Genomic DNA, 23,255 nt, shown 5'->3' with positions numbered 1-23,255 from the left:
TTTGCAAGGCTGAATCATGGGGACGTAGCACTGCACACTGGACATGCACACACAGAGGTTAGTCCAGAAAGCTGAGGCCCTCTAAGGGGCTGGCTATTCCTAAGAAGGCCCATGAACCAATTCCAGATGCCTCCTCTCTTGCCTCTACAGACAAAAGGGTAAATACAGGGGTCCCCTGCCAGTCTCTAAACTCTCCCTCTACTTTCCCAGAGGAGAACCCATAGTAGGGGCAGAGGAGAAGGCTAAGGGAAACACTTAAACACCCAAGTCAGGAAGCAAAGGGGAAAAATCAGGAGTGGGAGGGGAGAGCACCATAGGACCTGGAAAGGAGGCGGCTGTGGGTCAAAAATTCGGGTGGGCACCAGGGCCCAAAAATAAGCAAAAGCAGAAGGTTGACTCATAGCTCCTGAGGTTTATTTCTCTGTAGGAAGCAATTAACTGGGTAGCTACCCTGTGGGCCAGTATCTTCCTCGAGACAAGGAGCAGCAGAGAATAATGCCAGCTCCCGCTCCATCCTACAGCTATTGTTTCAACCACATCCTCTACTGTTTACTCATGTTCGGTTGCATATTTGGTTTCGTATATCTGATACGGTCCTCACTTCTGTCTAAACATGCCCTCATTTCCCTAAGTTCCAAGATGATCCACTCCATACCCTGCCTTTTCCACATACATATGGACCACAGAGCAAGGCGCTGAGACAGTTCTGGGGAGCAACCACACTGGGAAAAGGGGCCCTCTATCCTGATGAGGTGAAGCTCCCAGGGGCTTACTTTTCTAATGCCAAGGGAGAGCGGTCAGTGGGTTGGGGCCTTCCCAGCCTCACTCCTCCTCTTACCCCAACGCCCCATTTAGCCATGATTCCCATCCCTCTGTGCCTTGTCATCAGTTAAAAGCTGAGACTTTCCAAAGCCAGAAAAGAGCCTGAGGAAGCTCCAGCAGATGCAGGAGGTCAAAGGCCTGCTGAGGCAAGCTCACTTTCCCTCCCTGAATCTTTGAGACACTCAGGTCAGGGGTGTCCCTCCCCACAGGCTGGGCTGCCTTGGGCTTCCATACCAAGCTACTAACCTTACTAGAGAGCCTGTTTGTCTTTAGAGATGGTCCTCTGGTGCATGGTGCAAAAGAAAATTAAGTAGTGAACAGGCCAGGTGGGTGCAGGTACCTCCCCGCCCTCCCTCCCCACTGCCCTCAGCTTCGGCCTTTGGAGCATGGGATTCACAGCATCCCCTAGTACCCTGAACCCCAATCCAGTCTTCTCCACCTCTACGGGGAGGGGCAGTCTCCCTGCCTAAGCTTCTGGATGGCAATGAGGATGAGAATGAAAATGAGCCACTGTGCTGGGTGAAAGTGCTAGCAAAGGCAGCCACTTTGTGAGAAACAAAGGAACAGCCCTCATGGATAACTATCCAGAAGTAGCAGAGCAAGAGGAACTGGCATCCAGAGTGAAGCACGACCAGAAATCCACAAATCCACGGCAGTCAGCAGGCTGCAACCCCAAGGCCAGGGCTAGGCCAGGCCACGACTTCCAAGAAGAAGGGTCCCTCTAGAGGAGAGGGACTTTCTAAAGCTCCCCTAAGCTTGTTCCAAGGAAGGTCAAGGCTTTCTCATCTCTGATCCTAGCTTATTAGGATCTCTCATCTCTGACCCTAGGTATTAGTGGGGAATGGCCCAGCCCCTGCTAGACCAGGCTATGGGAGAAAGCCTCTCATCAGTTCTTCCAGAGTTCGCTTACTGAGACCTCTGGGAAGCACGGAAATACCCAAAGAGTGTTCCAAGACTGGAAAGTCAAGTTCTACACTGTGTTCTGTTCCTAATGAGCTGTGGGACGAGGGGAAAATTACTTGACCCTTCAGAACATTTAAAGTGGGGGCACCTGGGTGGCTCAGTTGGTTAAGTGACTGCCTTTGTCTCAGGTCAAGATCCTGGAGTCCTGGGGCGCCTGGGTGGCTCAGTGGGTTAAAGCCTCTGCCTTGGGCTCAGGTCATGATCCCAGGGTCCTGGGATCAAGCCCTGCATTGGACTCTCTGCTCAGTGGGGAGCCTGCTTCCTCCTCTCTCTCTCTGCCTGCCTCTCTGCCTACTTGTGATCTATCTGTCAAATAAATAAATAAAAATCTTCGCGCCAAAAAAAAGATCCTGGAGTCCCAGGATCGAGTCCCAAATTGGGCTCCTTGCTCAGTGGGGAGCCTGCTTCTCCCTTTGACCACCACCCCCACCTTGTGCTTTCTCTTTCAAATAAATAAACAAAATCTTTAAAAAAAAAAAAAAAAAAAAAGGTAACTTGAAGTGAGTACTTTAAGCTCATCCCACCGATAAACTTTTCTTGCTCAAAACCCTGAACCTGTTCCCCCTCTTCAGTTCCCTAATTCCGTGAAGGGTCCCAAATCCATTCAGTCACCCAAGCCAGAAACCTGAGTGTGTCCTCCTAGGTTCCTCCCTCTCCTCCACCCCTCCCAGACACCTGCCAAATTAATCCTCTCCTTTCCACCCCTAGACCTCACTACCCCCCCTACTGGTCTACCCCAGTGACTCTGCAGTTTCTGTACTCTCCCCTTCTCTTCTTCATACAGGCCCCTATCTCCAAAATGTAAATCTGATTCTCTTCCTTTTAGAAATCCTTTTGCAGTCCTCCATCTCTTAAAGGGTAATGGCCCAAACCGCACCCCTCAGAGCCCTTCCTCCTCCTAGCCTCATCTGCCACCCCTTCCAACCAACACACATCCAAGGTCCTAACCACAAATACATCCTATTCTCTTGTTCCTCCATGCCTCTGTGTGTCAGGCTTCCTCTGCCTAGACTACACTTTCTTCCTCTCCTGCACACCGGGTGTTGTCGCAAATGTCATCTCTTCCATGAAACATTCCACCCTTTGCACACTGCTAGTCACTCCCTCCTCAACACCCCTGTAGCACTTCTCAAATTGTTCCCTAATTATCTGTGTACCTCTCCTGGATGGCTGGGATTGTATCTTATCACATATGAACCCCATGCCCCACAGAGCCTGGCCCAGAACGGGTATTCATAAATGTTCCATCAAAGGAGCAAAGGAAGCAAGGCCTCCATTGAAACAGCGGTTGTGAAGGTGCATAGTTTAGGCCCAAGTGTGAGAGGACCATGAGGGAGGGGCGCTGTCCTCATTTTTAGGGTCAGCAAACCCCACACAGAGAAGAGCACAAAGTTGTGGGAAGTGAGGCTGACATTAAGAAGGAGCCCCGGGGCTGGGAGAGGACAGGATGAGGAGAAGATGCCCCACAGCACACTCCCCCCGTCCCCCAACAGCTGAGCAAGCAGCAGCCAGCAGGCAGAGGCCAAGGTAAAGGCAGCAGAAAGGGAAGGAAGGCAGGAAAGAAAGAGAAGAGAGACAGCCAATACCCCAAGCTCTCTGAGTGCCCAGGCATCACAGCGCTGCTGTCAGAAGGGGGTGGGTCAGGGTGGGGCTCCATCTGGAGGAAATAGGAAGTGCTGTGATGGTAATAAACAGGGTGGACATGGACGGTGGTGATGGAGGTGGTGGAGGAGGTGGTGGTGGTGGTGGTGGTGGTGGCAGAGGAGCAGGAAGAAGAAGCAGAGGCAGATGGAGAGCTGGTCCCGTGGCCTTCAGAACTGAAAGACTGTCCAGATGAAAGGCTGCGCATTCGCCGCAGAGAGACCCGGCTTGTCAAGAAGTGGCCAGCCTCGCCCTCTACCAACCTCTGAGATCCCAGGCCATGCTGCGGCTCTGTCAGGCGCTGCCGGACACTGCACTGCAGGGTGGGAGCTGCAAAGAGAGGAAGGAAGGGGTGAGGAAGGGCCAGCCTCCTTTGGGCTGGCAGGCAAGCAGGTTTGCCCCTAGTGAGATGCTTGCTGCGGGCCATTCTGGGCCCTCGGTGCCCATCTGGAGAATGGGGCACCGCCTCCCAAAGACCTCCCACCAGGGGTCCTGAAAGGAAGGGGAGATTAACGATGAGGTGCCCAGGGCAGTTTTAGTGGCAGCTACAATGGAGGGAGAACGAGGGTCACCATGACTAGAAAGGAGAGGCAGGGGGTGAGTGGGAGGACACAGGCAGGGCAGGTTGGGACAGGGGTGTGGGGCAAGGTCCGGGAGAGCACTAAGAACCAGCCTTTCTAGAAAGCCAACCTCAGGAAATAGTTCTCAATGCAGACAAGGTTTATACATAAACACGCTCATCACATATGAATTAATAAGTGTATGAAAGTACACATAAAGTTGAACAAGGGGAAAAGGATGGTATATCTGATTGCTGACAAACTATTAAAAATGCTGCTTAAGATTTGAAAAACATACAAAAATACCTATTAAAGTGCTCAGGGGAAACCAAAGGATACAAAATTAGACACAAAAGAAACATCTCAAACTATGAAACACAAAAGACTAGAGTCTGAAATGGGGCCTTTCTACCTGTAGCCATGACTCTGTGCAACTTACTTCCCGATTTTAGGTCCTGATTTATAAAACCCTGCAGTGTTGTTGTGAGGCTTCAAGAGAGTGCATTTAAAGTACCTGGTACAGTTCATGGCGCTCAATAAATAGCAGTGGTCATTATTACCGCGACCACATAAAAATCATTTAAAATTCCACAGACTTCAGAAGACTGTAAGAGAAGATTCTCAAATAGGGTGGGGCTATAGGTGTCCTTTTTTTATGCTCATATTTACACTTTACACTTTCCAAATTTCTTCTAATAAGCATGCAGGCAACAAAGAGCCAGCTCTTGGAGCAACGCTACCAATCAGGCTCTCGGCAGATGACGGCCACCATGCCCAGTGAACGGGATATGTGGACACTGGGTAACTTGGGAAAGTACTAGAGCATCCCCCTTGGGCTCACGTCCAGCTCCAGCTGAAAGCAGAGTTTCTACCTTTGTTTTTTCCTCCTTTACCCTGAGAGATGGGCCACCCTGACTTCTCCCTAAAGATGGGAGAAAGAGCCAGGTGACAAGGGTGCCAGGAGCCACAGAGAGGCCACAGGGGAGAGAACACGATTCCATGGTGATGGACGGCTGGGAAGACAAGGCTTCTACGGCTGGTGGCTTTGAAGGCATGAAAGGGAGGCAGAAGAGGAGGACGCAGCATGGAATGAGAAGAGGCAAAGGGGGAAGAGAGGAAAAGAGAGAAATGTGAAAAGGAGAAAAGAGGAGAAGGATCTTTCCTTCTCTCTTTCCATCCCAGCCCAGCTGGAAGAAGGGCCACCAGGACTTCTGTCTAGCTAAGCTGAAAAGAGAAGCCAAAGGCTTCCATCACCATGTGTGCTCTCCCTCTGGTCCTCAGCTGAGCAGGCTGATCCTTCTCACCCCCCGAACCTCTCCCAGCAGTTAGTAGGGGCAGTGCTGAGGGAATACAGGGAGCAGGCAGGGGAGTGAGGCAGGCAGGGGAAGGGGCTCAGAGGGTAGGTGTGTTGGTTTAGTCCCAAAAGTCGGAAAAACAAAGGCCCCAAAGGGGCTCCTCAAACCCGAGTATTTCCAGAGGGACTGATCATCCGAGCCACCAGATGTTGAGCAGAGAGAGCGGTCACTGAACCTACGCCCCATCAGCCAGGCAGCATCTAGGGTCCAACAGCCAGGCCAAAAGGAGAAGAGAATCTAATTTACAGAGGGCTTCAGCCCCCCCTTCAGTGGGATCAGGGGAGGGCCAGGGGCAAGGGGTGGATGGCTCAGAGCTAATGAAGTTCCCTCCCACTCCATGGAACAGCGTTTAGGATCAAGACCAGCCTGCAAGTGATTCCAGCCTTGCTGGGTCTTTGATTAAAGCCCTGATAGGGTATCACATCGCTGTAACAACACAGTCTGGCCACAGGCAACCTATTGCTGAACAAATTTACAAACAAATCCTGTCTGGAGCTGGAATCCAGCCTGATGAAAGAATCTGGCTTTCTGAAACTGAGCCCCTAAGCCAGCCCCCCATGGTATATGGGCCCAGGACCACAGCTTTTCCTTAAAATCGCCCCTGGTCCAAAGAAAATTTCAAATGGGCCACTCAGAGGTCAGCCCCTCATTTGCAGAAGTTTTCCCGCACAGAGTTGTCTCTTTGACTTTGCTCTACTCAGCTTTCACCACTGGAGGGGAGAAGAGGGGAGGGAAGGCCCAGGAAAGGGTGCAGAGGTCCAAGAACTCAGGTGGAAAGCCAGACATCTTGTGCAGGAGATCCCTCCGGACAAGAACGTCTTTCTGGCTTAGAGGATTTAGGGCTATGTCTCTTTAAGGGAGGACTGCTTCATGGGGCCTCACACAAAAAGGCAGAGAGATAAAAGATATCATCCCACTCATCCCCTTTAGCAATTAAGAATAAAGAATATAAAAATGAAAACACAAAAGCACTTGGAAGGCAAAAATAAATACCATTTTTGTATTATGAAACACCAAAGGAAATTGTTTTTATGAGGGCACATGGGGACGAGAGAGGAGGATAAAGGGATTTGGAAAACACAGAGTGAAGGAGACACACTGAACACATGGCCCCTAAGGGGCAGACAGAACATACAGTGAGGGAACCCCACCAAGAGCACCACTATGGAGAGCCAGCCAATGGGAGCTGGGCGTCAGAACCATGGCCCGGCACTGACCACTGACTGTGCACCCTCAGTGTCTGCCCCAGAAGCTGTTTCAGCCCTATGGCCAACAGTTCTCAGCCCCTGCCTCAGAGGCCCCTTCCCTACCCCACAGCCAGGAGGTCACCTACACTGCATGGACAAGGGTGACACAATCTCCTCATCCATGTCATCCACGTCGTCCGTCATGATGAAGTGGGCGGGGTTGGGGCGCGAGCTGCCCATCCAGCTGGGGTCTATGTTGAGAGCAGCCACCAGGGAGTGGATGCCGGGGTTGTTGACAATCTGGAAGCCACAGAGGATCTCAATCTGCTGCCAGCGGTGCAGGCGCTCCCGCAGTGCTGCTGTCACCTCGCTCAGAGCTTGCCTGGAGCATGGGGAGACAAGTGAAGCCATGAGCACCTGGGAGCCTCAGCAGGAATGAGTCCTCTCAGAGGAGCAAGCGGGGTGGGGGTGGGGGTGCAGGTCAGAACCACAGTTAAGTCACACACAGAAGGGCAAGGTAGGAGCCAGGTAAAGGCTGGGGCGGGAGACCAGCACTGCCCCTGGACCAGAGAAGAAGTACAACTTGGGTGGAGACTTTGCCCTCCCCCAGCTCAGAGGCTGGGTGGATGTCACCAGAGCCAGGCAGCAGGTGCTACTCACTTGGCAGTCAGAATTTTGTGATCCACATCATCCAGAGAAGAGCTGTGGGCCACGTGGAAGGTGCCGAAGAGTGTGTTTCTCTTCTTTTTTATCTTCTCAGCCTGCAAAGATGAGGTCCTCAGCTTAAACAGAGCAGGGATTAGAGACTGGAAATGAGACGTCCCTTTCTGTGGTGGGGTCCCCCTCCTCCTAGCACAGCTTGGGCTGCGCGAGAGAAAGGAAGAGAAGAAGGAAAAGGAAGGCAAGGGAAGGGCAAAGAGTGAGGAAGGAAGAATATGGAGGCAATGAGAGAAGTAGGAAGACTCCCGACCCCTGAAGTGCTCTGGCCCATGGCAGGCTGGGGCTGTCAGAGCCTTCCCTCTACCTGCTCCACCGGCTTCCTCTTTCCAGAAGGCAGGTGGGAGCACACCCATACCCTCATTCCCTCCTCCAGAAACTTGAGGACATCATCAGGAACTATATATCAGGAAAAGAAAAAGAACCCAGCACCAGGATACCTCCTGGTCCCACAGGAGGGATGGAGAGAGGAGGAAGGGCAGGGAAAGGGAGCAGGCCAGGAGCAGAGAGGACAGCAGGAGGGCGCATCTCACCCCCTCCTTGGCCACCAGCAGTTGCTTCTCGGCGTTTTGCTTCTTGATGTTATAGTACTGCACCTCCACCTCGTGGGTCAGCTGCAGCCACTTCTGAAGGGCCTCTGGAGCATACCATGAGCTGTGTGATTCCAGTTCCTTCTCAGCTTTCCTCAGGGCCTCCCGGACCTGTGCAGCCAAGAGGTGCGACCCATTTACTGATGCCAAGACCCCCACCAGTCTTCTGTCTGATACCACTGAGTTCAGAGTTCTCACCTGCTAGCTCATGGGAGCTTTCAAACCTCTCAAGAGGCTTGTATTTTATATACTACAAGGACACAAGCTCAGGGGACAGTCACCTACTTAAGGTCACCAGATCTCAAATTGAGATTTTTCTGTTGCCTGGCCTAGAGCGCTGTTTGCCCACACAATGAGCTGTCCCTCCCGGGGCACAGCCAAACTCAGCAATCCTCCCTGCTCTCTTGAGGCACAGGTCAGTTTAGTGAATCATCTTCTTTCTGGGAGTTGGGGGTCTGTGTTTAGACCTCATGACAACACAATGTGGCAGAAAAAGCACTCGACTGGGAATCTGGTTCTGGTCCCTGGTCTGTCACTCAACTGGTCCTGCAGATCTCAATTCTGTGTGAGGAAGGATTTTTTTTCCTTGAAAATCCAAACCATAAGTGAAGGGTGATCTCAGGAGGAGGTATGCAAACCGCTCAGGTCAGAGAGACCTTAAAAATGATTGCTACTCCCCGGGCACCTGGGTGGCTCAGTGGGTTAAAGCCTCTGCCTTCGGCTCAGGTCAGAATCCCAGGATCCTGGGATCGAACCCTGAATCTGGCTCTCTTCTCAGCAGGGAGTCTGCTTCTCCCTCTCTCTCTGCCTGCCTCTCTGCCTACTTGTGATCTCTGTCAAATAAATAAATAAAATCTTTAAAAAAAAAAAAAAAAAAAGATTGCTACTCTGGAAGGGGGTTGGCCTGAATGCTCTCCAAGTCTCCTGTAGCCCAGAGGCTTGGTCTATGAATCTCCCATTGAGCAGGGCTGGTAGGCTTTGAAGGGCACCCTCTACAAAGTGAGTAGACAACAATCACACTTACTTTTAACATGGATGTTGCCAAAGGAGGCCTAGACATGAAAGAACCAATGTGTAAGCAGAAATCTCACTGACTTCTCAAGCAAGGAGCAGACAACGAAGCAGACAGTCACAAAGCACTGAACCCAGAAGGTCGGAGATTACAAAGACATTATCTACACTGGATTCCTTGCTATCTTCCCCAGGCTATAGTATACACTGAACTTTAGCTGGTCAGAATCCCAGAGAAAAGGGATTGAGAACAGGCTTATTATGCCCAGCTTCAGCCAATGGAGCAAGTACCCCAAGGCAGGCATGAGGTTCTCTCCATGGCCTACAATAGACTGGGAGGCCTCAGCTAAAGAGAACACCTTTATTCCTTAGACAGCAAATGAGAAGACCAATCTTCACAAGGTTTTTGTTCCTTGAAAAAGAAACTATATACAACCTACTCCTGGCTTTGTAGATTTAAAATGAAGAACAGATGGGTGCCTGGGTGGCTCAGGTCATGATCCTGGAGACCTGGGATCGAGTCCCGCATTGGGCTCCCAGCTCCACAGAGAGTCTGCTTCTCCCTCTGACCTTCTCCTCACTCATGCTCTCTCTCACTGCTTCTCTCTCTAATAAATAAATAAAATTTAAAAAAAAAATAAAATAAAATGAAGAACAGGTACCTCAGAGTCTAATACACCAAGTCTGAAAATGTGTGATCCAGTTCCACCTTGAAAGGAGTGAAAGGAATGGGAAAAGCTAAGGGGAGAACAGGAAGAGAAGAGGAAAAAGAGCAAATAGACGGAAGTGCGACAGTCAAGAAAGGCTGGCTTAACAGGCTCAAAACTATTTATGAGAGAAATACAAAACAGGGAAATGGAAATGGGGGTGGGGGAGTTAGGAGACAGAGACAGACACACACACAAGGAATAAATGCCCAAAGGAGAGAAGAGCTATGGCAAGTCAGAGTATTCTTTTGTTCTGTGGCTGTGGCTCTCAACCTGTCACACACCAGGATCATGTGGAGAACTTTAAAAATACTGAACTCTGGACCCACACCCGGATTTCACTGATCTGGGGGTGCTGATCTGGGTATCAAAAATTTCAAATGCTCTCACAGTGTTCTAATATGCAGCACAGCTAATAACCACTGGCCATGTGCTTTACAGGGTCACACCTGGCTCCCACTTCCCTATAGGATGCAGTAGGTCATGACAGAAGAACAATTCTGATCCAACGCAAAATCTGGGGAAAGCTAAATTACAAAAATTATGAAATTTTCGAATGAAAAATTATTATAATTATGAAAAATTTTCAAAGACATCAAAGGGCTACAGAGGCAATAAGACTAGGTCTATGGTTCTCAAAGTAGGACCCAGTGATCTTTGAACACATCCTTTCAGAGCATCTGTAAGACCAAACTATTTTTATAATAATACTAAGACATTATTTACCTACCTTTTTCTCTCCCTTTCTCTCATAATGACTATGGATTTCTCCAGAGGTTACATGAGTAATATCAAAACAGACTGACCAGAGATACTAATGTAAGAATCCAGTAGTCCATTAAGCCACACAGTAAAAACAGTTGCAAAATTGTAAAGAAAAAAAATTCTTAATTTTTTATTTTGAAAAATGCAGTAATTTTTCAAAAATGTTATTTGTGTTGATTTTAAGGAGTTTAATATATTTATTTTAAATGAAATAGTATTTTTTTAAAGATTTTATTTATTTATTTGACAGAGAGAGGAGACACAGTCAGAGAGGGAACACAAGCCAGCATAGTGGAAGAGGGAGAAGCAGGCTTCCTGCAGAGCAGGGAGCCCAATGTGGGACTCAATCCCAGGACCCTGCCAAAGGCAAACGCTTAACAACTGAGCCACCCGGGTGTTCCAGAATTAGGTTTTTTTTTTTTAAAGATTATTTGTAATCTCTACACCCAACGTGGAACTCAAACTCATGACCTTGAGATCAAGAGCTGCAAGCTCTTCTGACTGAGTCAGCCAGGCACTCCCAAATTAGTAAATATTTTTTTTAATTTTCTCAGTTCTAACTAGGTAAATAGCAACATATTTCCCCTTTAAAAATGTTTTAAAATAATTTTTAAGAGTAAAAGGGTCCTGAGGCCAAAAAGTTTGAGAACCACTGGACTAAATGAACTAAAAATCCAGAGAGGGAGAAAAAGCCTTTCTAAGGCAAGTTCACAACTGTCAGCCATTTTCTTCCTTGGAGGCTTTTGATAGTTCTGGGTGAGAGCTGATAACTGAGCTTGGCCCAGGCAGTGGGACTCCACCAGAGCCCCGAAAAACCAGCCTAGCTTTTGTTGGTAGTATGGTACTGATATGACAGATTGGAATGGAGATATCCCAAACATACATACCATCTTCTTCAATGAACATTTACTGAGCTCTGAGGCTGTGCAGAAGAACACATAGCTAGGCCAAAGGACAGACTAAAATCTCCCATAATTTCAAAATACTTGGGAAACAAAATATTGCAGGAAGGAAGGGACCTGCCTCAAACACTTCAAAATTGTGAAGCTGTGATGAGCAGGAGGCCGATGGGATAAATTAAAATCCTCCCAGTGACAGACATGAATCTCTCATGGGTTCAGGAGAAAGAAATCCACCAGCTCTCAAGAAAAAGGAAGGGACACGGCTGAGAAACTGGGACAAATGAGTGCTAGACCAAGTCCTACTAAAACTACAACCCAGTTCCAACATGGCTCAATTTCAGATTGGCCTGAGGTGATGAGATGTTCACACTATGTACCTAACAGAGGAAAGGGGGTGGGAGGTGTCCCTATTTGATGGAGGACAAAATCATCTGGGGTCTCTGTTATTGTTTTATACACACTGTCCAGCATTTAATGAAAATAAATTGCTAGACATGAGAAGAGGCAGGAAAATATAACCAATAATTAAGAGGAAAAGTAGGCAGTTTCATAAGTGATCTAAATGTGAGAGTTACCACAAAAGGACTTTAAAATAACTATGAAATCTTCAAGAAAATATAGAAAAGATGGACGCAATAGTTGAAAAGACAGAAATTCTGGGCAGGAAACTGAAATCTACAAGAGAGAAAATTGAGCATTCTAGATCTGAAAACTACAGTATTTGGAAGTAGGATCCCACTGAATGATGGGTTAAACACCACAAGGTTCAAGCAGAATACAGGATTGGGGAATCAAAGATAAATCAATAGAAAATAACCAAACCAAAGCACAGAGACAGAGAGAGAGAGAGAGAGAAGACACAACTAAGTAAGCATAAGAGACAAGTGGAGTCCAATGAAAAGGTCTCACATGAAGACTGGATCCCCAGAAGGAGAAGAGGAAATGGAACAGAAGCACTAGGCAAACGCCAAAGAGCAGGTGCACCCGGCGGCTGTCGGGCAAAATACTCTGTATGTGTCCATAAGGGCGAACTGATAATCATGTTTAAGTGTCTTACACCCGTACAGCCTACATCCAAAAATAATATTTTGGGCTGCTTATTATGGACAACAGTGCTTTACGATCTCTAACTTTGATTATAAATGTGTCTATTACCCTTTTAGTTTCTTCAACTTTTGCTTTAGATATATTTTAAATATATTGTTAGATGTATGCAAATTGAGTGTTGTTATATGTTAAATTCACATATTTATGAATTTTGTCTCCAGTAATACTTCCTGCCCTAAAGCCTGCTTTGTCTGATACTAATATAGCTACTCCTGATTTAGTTTCTTCTGTGTTTGTATCATGTATCTTTGCTCATCCTTTTACTTTGAACCATTTTGTATCCTTCAAGTGTATTTCTTATCAACAGCACATACCTGGGTTTTGTATTTTTATCCATTCTGACAACTCTTTGCCTTCTGATTGTATTGTTTAGTCGGTTTACCTAAAACAAGTCTCAACACATTTGAAATAATTGAAAACATATAGTATGTGTTCTCTGACCACAGCAAAATCAAATTAGAAATCAATGAGAAAGAACTAGAAAAGTTCCCAAGTGTGTGAAAATTAGGCCACATATTTATTCTAAATAACCATGGACTCCCCCTAAAAAATTGCAATAAAAATTAGAAAATCTTTTAAACTGAATGATGATGAAAATATGAAATACCAGAACTCAGCAGCAGCTAAGGCAGTGCTGAGCTGGAAATTTACAGCTCTAAATGCCTATGTTGGAAAATATTAAAGGTTTAAAATCAATAACCTAATCTTCCACCTCAAAAAGCTAGGGCAAAAAGAAAGCTAAAATATAAGAGGTACCGAGCTGGCTCAGTTGGTGGAACAGGCAACTCTTGATCTCAAGGGTCATAAGTTTGAGTTCCATGTTGGGCATAAGGATTGCTTAAAAATAAAATCTTAAAAAAAAAAAAAAAGCCTAGAAAAATAAGCAGGTTAAAAAAATTTTTCAAAGTGTAAGATATCTACACTGAAAACTACATAACATCTGACAGAAATTTTAAAACACCTAAGTAGGGGCACCTGGGTGGCTCAGTGGGTTAAGTGTCTGCCTTTGACTTGCGTCATGGTCCCACAGTCCTGGGATCGAGCCCCGAATTGGGCTCCCTGCTCAGCTCTCTCTCTGCTCCTCGCCTAGCTTGTCTCTCTCTCTAGCTTTCTCTCTTTCTCTCACTCTCAAATAAATAAGTAAATAACCTAAATAGGTGACAGGACAAACAATACTCATGGATTAGAAAACTTGTTTGGTTAAAATGTCAATTTTCGGGGCGCCTGGGTGGCTCAGCCATTAAGCGTCTGCCTTTGGTTCAGGTCGTGATGCCAGGGTCCTGGGATGGAGCCCTGCTTTAAGCCCCGCATCCGGCTCTCTGCTCGGCGGGAAGCCTGCTTCTCCCTCTCCCATTCCCTCTGCTTGTGTTCCCTCTCTCACTGTGTCTCTCTCTGTCAAATAAATAAGTAAATAAATCTTTAAAAAAATAAAAAATTAAATGTCAATTTTTTCCAGCATTTATCTATAGATTCAAAGCAAAAACTATAAAAATCCCAGCAAGGCTTTTGGGGGGAAGTAGGGAAAAGCAGTAGAGTGACAAGCTAATTATGGAAATGCAAAAAACCTAGAAGAGCCAAGGCCACCTTGAAGAATAAAGCTGGAGAACTTACTAGCAATATCAAGCTTTAGTAGAAGATAATGTGGTAGAGAGACCGACAAATGGATGACATAATAAAGTATCTACCTGAAAAAAAAACAAAAGAACTTTGACTTCCTACTTCATGTCATACACAAAAACTAATTCAAAATAAACTACAAACCTAAATGTGAAAAGTAAAACAATAATATTTCCAGTAGAAAATTTGGAAAAATATCGTGGGGATGGGCAAAATTTCTTAAACAGGCTACAAAAAGTACCAATTGTTTTAAAAAAAGATTGATTAAATTGGACTTCATTAAAATCAAGACCTGTTCATTAAAAGACAATATTAAGAGAGCAAAACAAACAAACAAACTACAGGCTGGGAAAATATTTGCAATACATATATACAGGCAACAAGACTTGCATTCAGAAAATATAAAGAACTCTTACAAATCCATTAAGAGGAAGAAGAGAAACCAAAAAAAAAAAAAAAAAGAAGGAGAAGAAGACAGCACAAAAGAGATTTCCAAACAAAATGGTCAATAAATTTAGGAAAACGTGTTTCTTATTATTAGTCATTAAGGAAAATGAATATTAAAGTCACAATGAAATATCATTACATCCCTACCAGAATATGTAAAATTGGGGCACCTGGGTGGCTCAGTTGGTTAAGTGACTGCCTTCGGCTCAGGTCATGAGCCCAGAGTCCTGGGATCGAGCCCTGCATCGGGCTCTTTGCTCAGCGGGGAGCCTGCTTCCCCCCTCTCTCTCTGCCTGCCTCTCTCTACCTACTTGTGATCTCTCTGTCAAATAAATAAATTAAATTAAATTTAAAAATCTTTCACGGGGTTTCTGGGTGGCTCAGTGGGTTAAAGCCTCTGCCTTCGGCTCAGGTCATGATCCCAGAGTGTCCTGGGATGGAGCCCCGCGTAGGGCTCTCTGCTCAGTGGGGAGTCTGCTTCCTCCAATCTCTCTCTCTGCCTATTTGTGATCTATGTCTGTCAAATAAATAAATAAAAATCTTTAAAAAAATAAATAAAAGTGACCCCTTTAAAAAAATTTAAAAATCTTTTTTAAAAATGTGTAAAATTAAAAAGCCTAAAACTAACAAGATTTTTAGGTTGTGGCTCAACTAGAATTCTCACACTTTGCTGGTGCTAGTACGAACTAGTCCAATCATTTTTCAAAAACTGGCTGTTTCTAATAAAGCTAAATATATAAATTCCCTATTATATCCAACAGAAGTAAGTGCTTATGCTCATCAAGAGACATGTGCAAGGAAGTTCATAGCAGTGTCATTCAGAAAAGGAGAGAATAAAAAAGAACTGCAAACAACCCAAACGTCTACCAAAAGGAGAATGGATAAATAATTTAGAATATTCTCGTGCCACGAATTATTACTTGGTAATACGAATAAACTGACTACCACTACATGCAGTAACATGGACGACTCTCACAGACATAATGCTGAGTGAAAGAAACCAAGCATGAAGAAAAATACTATATAATGCCATTTATATGAAGTTCAAAATCGGGTAAAACAAATCTGGTTTAGAGATTATAACTGCAGTTACCTTCTAATGGAATACTGATGGGGGAAGTTGGGGGAAGCAAAAGTGAGACTTCTGGGGTGCTTAAAATATATTGGGGGAGCACCTGGGTGGCTCAGTCAGTTAAGCATCTGCCTTCAGCTCAGGTCATGATCCTGGGTCCTGCTCAGTGGGGAGTCTGCTTCTCTCTCTCCCTCTGCCCCTCCCTCCATAGCTCCAGTTCCCCCCAAATTAATAAAATCTTAAAAAAAAAAAAAAAAAAAGGTATTCTGTGTCTTGACCTTGATGGCAGTTATACAGGTACATGCTCATGTAAAAGCTTGAAAAAAATAACTGTTAACATCTATTATCCCCGGGGCACTTGGGTGGCTCAGTTGTTAAGGGTCTACCTTCAGTTCAGGTCATGGTCCCAGGGTCCTGGGATCAAGTTCCACATCGAGCCCCACATTGAGCCCTACTTGGGGCTCCCTTGCTCAGCAGGGAGCCTGCTTCTCCTCCTTCCTCTGCCTGCTTCCCCGCTCTCCTTGTCAAATAAATAAATAAAATAAAATAAAATATACCTGTTATCCCCTATTCTTTGACTATTTCTTTTGCAACTTTTCCACTACTCCTATTGGTACAACTCTAGCAACTCTTGAAGGTATCGTTTAAGCCCAGATTGCAAAGTCCTCCCTCATGAAACATTCCAGCCAGGCTTCTGGCCCCTGCACATTTTCCCCCTTCATCCCCAAGACACCCAGGAATTTGTACAATCTCCTACCTGCTCCAGCTCCTCCTCAGCATATTTTTGGCGGCTCCGCTCATTCTCGGTACCCTCCCTCAGCTCCTTCAGCCGCTGGGCTTCCTGCTTGGCAAGGTTGATCTCATCACGCAGCTTCTTCTCCAGATGGACCTTCTCCACCTCCACTGTGCGGTGCTCCTCTTGGGCCTTGTGCAGCCTGGGGGCGATGCGGGGAGCTGGAGAAGGCCAGGCAAGGGTGCCAGCCAATATGCCACGTGTCGGGGCATCAAAGAGGAAAATGAGAGCTCTGGCACTGAGAATGTATTCTCCTTATTTTGTTGACTGGCTGTGAGTTAGCTCAGGGTCAAAAGGAAACATAGTGGCAACCACGTCTCTTATGTTGGCCATCATTTTGCTGCCAGTAATCAAGCTAGGTTCCTGGATATGTGAATCCCTCCTCCGAGGTGCCTCACATACTAAGATCCCAACAACTGCTAGTTTACAGGGTACTTCATGTGTCCTCCCTTCAGATAATTAAATATTGTACCATTAGCAGCTTTGACAGGTCCGGATTTAAGACTTAGAAATGGAAAGTAATTGCAGGTAGAACTGAGACTAGAATTCCAATCTGTATGACTCCAAATCCCATAGTTATTCCCCTTATCCTGGGGCTGTCTGGAAGATTCAGCAAATGTAGAATACCCTGCAAGCTAGGCCAAAGATCCAGAGAAGGCGCAATGGCTGAGATATGACTGGGGTGGTGGCAGTGGGGATATTTAGGGAAGACAAGAAAGGAATGAGGAATTGAGCAGCAACTCTTGGAGTCCTAAGTACCTGTTCCCAGAGGCAGAGAAAAATGAAATTCATGCGAAAGGGGCTGGGCAGCGCTTGGGAGATCCCCTGCTGCCCCCAGGCTTGAGTTTCCTTTCTGAATATCTTCCATGGTGGTAAGATCTCAAGGACTGAGTTATCATGAAAATACACCTTTGTACCCACCCACACAGTCCCTCTGCTCACTGACAAAACTACCCAGCCTCCTTCCTCCCTTCCTTCCTTCCTCTACATATCTACGTTAATCCACCCATTCACTCATCCATTCCTTCAGCAAGCACTTCCAAGCATCTACTGAATGCCAAGCCCTGAACTAAGTCTCAGATCCATGGAGATGAATAAGAAAACTGCCCCTGTCACTGGGGAGCTCAGGATCTAGCCCAATATAGACAAGTAAACAGGTAAGTATACACAGTGTGACAAGTTCTATGAGAGAGAGACATACAAGATGTTGGATGAGCCCAAAGGATGGAGTGATCAACTCTTGCTGAGAGGAGTCAGGGAAGGTGAGGCCTGGGCTAGACCCAGGAGAAAGAGAAAGAGTTTGCTAATCCCTCTGGAAGAAAGCAAGGACTTGGCCACAGTTGAGTCTTCCTACCTTAGTGAGAAATACCAAGTGACAGGAGACCAGGGCAGGAGAGGAAAAGATGATGAAGAAGACAGGGATCTATGGCTTAGACATGAGGTACAGCTGGATAAGTTACAGAACAAAAGGAGCCCTCAGAAAAAAGCACTAACCTCTGAGTTAATCAAGCAGGTGAAACGGAAGAGGCAGAGACAGAACAGAAGTTCTGAAGACAGAACTCAACCTCTAACAACTGCCAAGTCCAGACCTGTCAGTGGCTGGAGCCACAAATGAGGTCGTGGGACGGGAAGGGAGGGACAAAGGGAAAGTTCCAGGCGGCAAGCTTCCCACAGACAAACTGCAGTCTTCTGCCTACTCCGTCCCTGGAGAGCAAGGGAGGGTGGGTCTCCTCAAGGTACACACCAGGTGGCGCTACAGGCACAGCTGAAAGCAAACCCGAGGCGCCATTTCCTGCCCTCTCTGCTTCCCCTTGCTGAATACCCTCCTCTACCGTATTCTTCAACCCAACTGCCTGGAATCACACCATTAGGGATTCAGTTCTTCACCAAAGAGCAGCCTCTTCAGGAAAACCTATGATCTGTCAGTCTTGTCCAGCTGAAAGGAGCTCCTCTAAAGTAGAATCAAAAAACCAAACCCCCTTTTATAGTCCTAACGAGAAGATCGTTAAGTACCAGTGGGCGCAGAAATGAGCAAATACACGCACAGTCAAGACTCCACAGAAGCCGGGGCGCCTGAATGGCTCAGTGGGTTAAAGCCTCTGCCTTCGGCTCTGGTCATAATCCCAGGGTCCTGGGATGCAGCCCCACATCCTGCTCTCTGCTCAGCAGGGAGCCTGCTTCCTTCTCTCTCTCTGCCTGTCTCTCTGCCTACTTGTGATCTCTGTCTATTAAATAAATAAATTAAAAATCTTTTAAAAAAAAAAAAAAAAAGACTCCACAGAAGCCTGAGCATCCTGAAGGCTGCAGTCAGTCAGCCTTACAAGTAAGAGATTGAGGCAGCCTGGCTGCAGCTGTGGGACTATGGCAAGTCCATTCCTTGCACCAGGCCTGTTTCTTCATTTCTAAATGGGAATCAAAATCCCTGCATCAAAGAATTATCTCGAAACCCCATGAAATCCTACCTGGAATGCACATGTGGCATTACATTTATTCCCCCAAAGTATCAGGAACTCTGTTAAAAAAAAAAAAAAAAAAAAAAAAAAGCTCAGTGGTATCTGGCAGCACAGGGCCAGTAGAGGAAGGAGGGACAAGGAGGCGTGTGGGCTCTGGACACTGTCAGAGGAATATGTGCGTGTGCCTGTCTCTCGGTGTGCGCATGCATTCAGTCCTCCAAGTGCCACTGTGGTCATTAAGCTCTGGAGGCCTTGGGGAGTAGGGAGGGTTGAGAGCTTAGCTTTATCCCCAAACTTGGAATGTCTCCTGCCTGGATTCTTTGCCTTTGGAATGAAAACAGTACATGCTTTTCAGACAAACGAAGAATGCCCAGACAGCAGCATTTAGCCCCCAGTTGGCAAAGGGCCCAGGACCAAGGGGCTCAGAAAAGTAGCCAGAAATCAGCTCAGAGATAAAACTCCACTTGCCCCTTAGAAACTCAACCCATGGAAATGAATCTGATAGGGCCACCTTTACTGAGACAGCCCCTGTGGCTGTCCAAACTCTTGGCTCATTACTTCCTGCTATGTGACCCTAAGCAAAGCACTCACCCTCTCTGAGCCCTCATCTCTTCAACTTTAAACTAGGGATGATAAAAGTACCTATCTAACATAGTTGTGGTGATTAAAAGATAATGCATTTACGCAGCTAATAATCTCTAGTTCATAAGAAATCCTTTCCCTGCCCTCCAAAGAAGAGTATCATTTTAAAGTGACAGAAAAGAGCCAGATGTCATTTCCTTTTACATGGATTCCTCAAAGACTTCCACTGGAATCCCTGAGCTGCCAGAATAATTTTCTAAAAAACAGTCCTGAAGTAGGTCCCTCCTCTTCTCAAAAACAAAGCTGGGGTGCCTGGGTGGCTCAGCCAGTTAAGCGGCCGCCTCCAGGTCATGATATCAGGGTGGTGGGATGGAGCCCAGCATCAAGCTCCCTGCTCAGCAGGGAGCCTGCTTCTCCCTCTCCCTCTGCCACTGCCCCCTGCTCGCTCTCCTCTCTCCCTCTCTCAAATGAATAATTTTTTTTAAAAAAACAACAACAAAACAAAGCACAACACCAAATACATGCATTAACACTCTACTGCCTTTTGCATCTTACTAAAACTTCTCCATGTGAGTCTTAAGGTGCCAGGGATCTGGCCTCACTCTATATATGTTCAACCTTAACTGCCAGGACTGCCCCCCGCCCCCCGCCCCAAAATCCACTCATCTTTCAAGGTCGCCTTCTGGAGTCCATATCCACTCATCTCCTGCCTCTGTGCCCTTCTTGTTCTTAGAATCCTCATGCCATCAGTGGGCACAAGTCACTGCACTAAGAGTGTACTCACTGCTCCTTCGTATGTGTGTGAGCTTTGTTGCCCCAGGAGCAGTGAATTCCTTACAATTCCCAGCACAGACCTGGTTCCTAGACATCAGAAAGTAATTTGACTGACTGACTGACTGCCACCTCTGTTCACAGCTGGATCTCCTACAATAATAGTCTTTAAGCCATGTTTTGTTTAAACAGAATCCGACTGTCAGAGCTAGAAGGCCATTAGTGTTTTCCTGATCCAACCCCTTCTTAGTACAGATGAGGAACTAAGTCCCAGAAGAGGAAGGGGATTTACCCAAAGTCACATAACAACTGAGTACTTAGGAGATTTAGATTCCGTACAAGAAAGAACTACAAGTATTAGGAAGACAGATTTGTGAGCTTTGGGGAACAGTGAGGAACAGTTAATTATGGGAAGGATAACAGTTCAAATGCAGGAAGAAGGATAGAGTGGGCAAGCCATCCAACCAGGGAGGCTCAAGGTCTCTGACAGAAATAAGCTCCTGCCCTCAGGAGGAATATTTGCCTACACAACAGCAATGGCAGGACCCTACCCTCCCAAAGCAGTTCTGGAAGTAGGCACAGCCTCGGCAGCCACGGCAGCATATCTCGGGGCGAGACGGCCCACAGCCCAGGTGGAAACAAAAGGCTCCCAAGAGCTGGCGGCACCACGGCTGTGGGGAAGGGGAAGGGTCTTACCTTTCCTGAAGGTCGTGCAGACTCTGCTCAGCTCGGTGTAACCCCTCCAGATCCTTCATCATCTTCTTCATGTGCTCCTTTGAGTAACGGTTCTGGATATAGGCGAACCAGCAGCCGCCCACACCAATAACGATGGACACCACCAGCATGAAGTCCTTGAGGTGATTATGGCGGGTCACTGCCAAAGAGGAAGCCGTGGTGAGACAGGATGCCCCCCGCACACTCAGCCTTGCACACCCTACTGCATCCCGTCCTGCACGAGGCCTTCCCACTGCAGAGAGTTAGTTTCTCTTCTTGGACACACACTTGCCACACACCAGTATCGCGTGTGGAAGTACAGTTCTTTGGAAAAGATGAGAGGCCCGAGGGCAGGACAGGAAGCTTACTAAACATACTGGCCTAAAAATGAGTGCCTTCTCAGGACATCCCAGCTGCCCCCGGCCTACGAGGAGGCCATGTGCCCACATGCAGGGGCTTCTGTCTGACGAGTAAGCGATGCTAGAGCACTAGAGTAGGGGGGACAGGACGGTCGGTATAAAGAGTATAAAGCCAGATGACGAGAACTTGAGGCCTGGCTGTGGAACTGAAGTTCCTGCAGAAGCTGGGCCCCCTGGACAGCTCACCTCTTCTAGGCATAAGACACAGAGCCCAGATCAGGTAGAGGTCTGCAAGGTCCATCTGTGGAAGAGCATTTCTAGGCTGTGGCTTGACCCAGAGACCAGGTAGGACAGGAGGAATATCGAGAGGCTGGGATGTGTAAGACACTGCAGGTGCCAGGAATAGAGGGACAGAGCCACCTCTGGAGAATGCCCAGTGGCAATGTGGCAAAGCGCTGGTGGCTGGGGTTCAGAGCAAGACTGAAAAGCTGAACAAGGAACAATACCAGAAGATAAGTACAATAGATATGTCCTGAGAACTGAGCCAAGCAGAAGAGGGCCACTGCTGGAGCCTGCCATTGTTCCTAGTCTACCAGATCTGGGCTCTGCACCACGGCACAGGAGACCTGAAGAGCCCATAAGGAGAGCAGGGCTGCTGCCGTGGCCCCTGCCTGGGCTGTTCTCAATTTGGGATGGAGTAGCAGTAGGCTCGGAGAAGCTGCAGGCCTGGGAGTCAGGGTAGTGGGTTACCCTCAGGTCGAGGAGGGGGAGTGGGACAGACAGGGTCCCAGGGCCTGGAAAGGACAAGGGCTAAGGTGAATCCAAAAGGACCCAGGTGCAGCCACCAAGGTGGGCCCGAGACAGCAGGAAAAGACACATGTAGCTGAGGCCCAGTCTGACAAAAGTGTTATATTCATAGTTCCTGACTGACAGCAGAGCAACAGGGCATGGGGATGGGTGTGGGATCAAAGACAGATTAGCACATTCTATTTCGATCCAAGGGAGGGGACTTATGAGGACTGGGGTGGCAGCCATGTCCTTTATATGTTTATGCCAGAGAAAACCGAGGGTCCCCTGGCGACCGTCCTCTAGCCTCCAGGCAGGCTGGGCCTCCCGACCCCAGGCAAGTCTTCACGCTCCTGCCCTTCAGGTCCCAAGACAGCTACGCCTGCAGCACAGCGAGCTGCCTTTCTTTCTGGAACACACCGGCCCCCCACAGCCTCTACCAGAGGTTTCCAAGGTTTCCCAACTCCAACACCAGCCTTACGTCCTTGCTGAAAGTCAGAGGTCCTCCTGCTTAAACAAGACTCTGCGAAAGCCAACACCCGCCCCCTGTCACCTCCAGCACTTCAAAGTGCTGCAGGTGGGCATGCAGACTGGGCTCTTCTGTTCAGTCCCCATCCTACCTTGTCCAGATCACGGTGGAACAAGAGCCTATTATTTTCTCCAACTTCATATTCTCACCCAAATCATGACTACAAATACTGAATGACCAGGGCCAAGGACAGATCTGACAGTGACCCTCGCTCCTCTAAGGTAATACTGTTCCACCTGTCATTAGCCTCTGGATCTCTTCAACCCATTGTAACTCCTCTTAAATACACCAGCATCCAGTCCATACACCCCTCTACCTTGTCACAAATGCATGGCCAGAGCTCAGAGATACAGCCTGCCCCATCCCATGAGCCACCAAGCTTGGCAGGAAGGAAATTAGCCTAATGTGGCTAACAGACTCTGTGGACCCTAGCGGTCGTCACTTGTCCGTACGCCAGTGCCCAGCACAGTGCTGGCCAGCTCACAGATTCAGGAGATATCTGTGGAACTGAATCTTTACTGATAAGTTTCCAATATGTTATCTCTCTCCCCTTAACCCACACAGGAAAGCAAGGGAAATAGAAAAGATATATAACATATCAGACACTTATACCCACCAGCTCGGATTCTCACAGTGATTCTAGAAGGCAGGGTATTTGTATTCCCACTCTACAGACCAGAACACCGACGCTTCCCAGGAGCCCTGCCTTGCTGGGGTCCATGAAAAGTGACAGAGCTAGGGCTCGGATCCAGACTTGCCTGACCGCATGGTCTTTCTGCTACATCCTGGCTCTCATTACAACTTT

At 47.3% G+C, this 23,255-nt stretch overlaps 1 protein-coding gene across 4 annotated transcripts in view; it reads right to left on the bottom strand.

Annotated features, from left to right (window-relative positions):
* The window catches only part of STIM1 (stromal interaction molecule 1), a 193,637-nt gene that overhangs the window by 3,133 nt on the left and 167,249 nt on the right, over positions 1 to 23,255 (bottom strand). The window contains exons 6-13 of one of the 4 annotated variants that reach the window (XM_059134225.1): positions 20,759 to 20,936; positions 16,221 to 16,398; positions 7,779 to 7,946; positions 7,189 to 7,289; positions 6,675 to 6,910; positions 5,449 to 5,541; positions 3,690 to 3,756; positions 1,069 to 1,105 (exon numbers count right to left, since the gene is read on the bottom strand). In XM_059134225.1, coding sequence (XP_058990208.1) covers positions 1,069 to 1,105; positions 3,690 to 3,756; positions 5,449 to 5,541; positions 6,675 to 6,910; positions 7,189 to 7,289; positions 7,779 to 7,946; positions 16,221 to 16,398; positions 20,759 to 20,936 — 1,058 coding nt within the window. The remainder of the gene's footprint in view (positions 1 to 1,068; positions 1,106 to 3,689; positions 3,757 to 5,448; positions 5,542 to 6,674; positions 6,911 to 7,188; positions 7,290 to 7,778; positions 7,947 to 16,220; positions 16,399 to 20,758; positions 20,937 to 23,255) is intronic. The other 3 variants (XM_059134215.1, XM_059134232.1, XM_059134221.1) reach the window with 3 other exon arrangements.

Source organism: Mustela lutreola, chromosome 1 (assembly GCF_030435805.1).
Source record: "Mustela lutreola isolate mMusLut2 chromosome 1, mMusLut2.pri, whole genome shotgun sequence".
In the NCBI taxonomy this organism is placed as follows: Eukaryota; Metazoa; Chordata; class Mammalia; order Carnivora; family Mustelidae; genus Mustela; species Mustela lutreola.
Note: the sequence above shows the minus strand (reverse complement) of the source record. Positions and strands in the feature narration are given on the sequence as shown.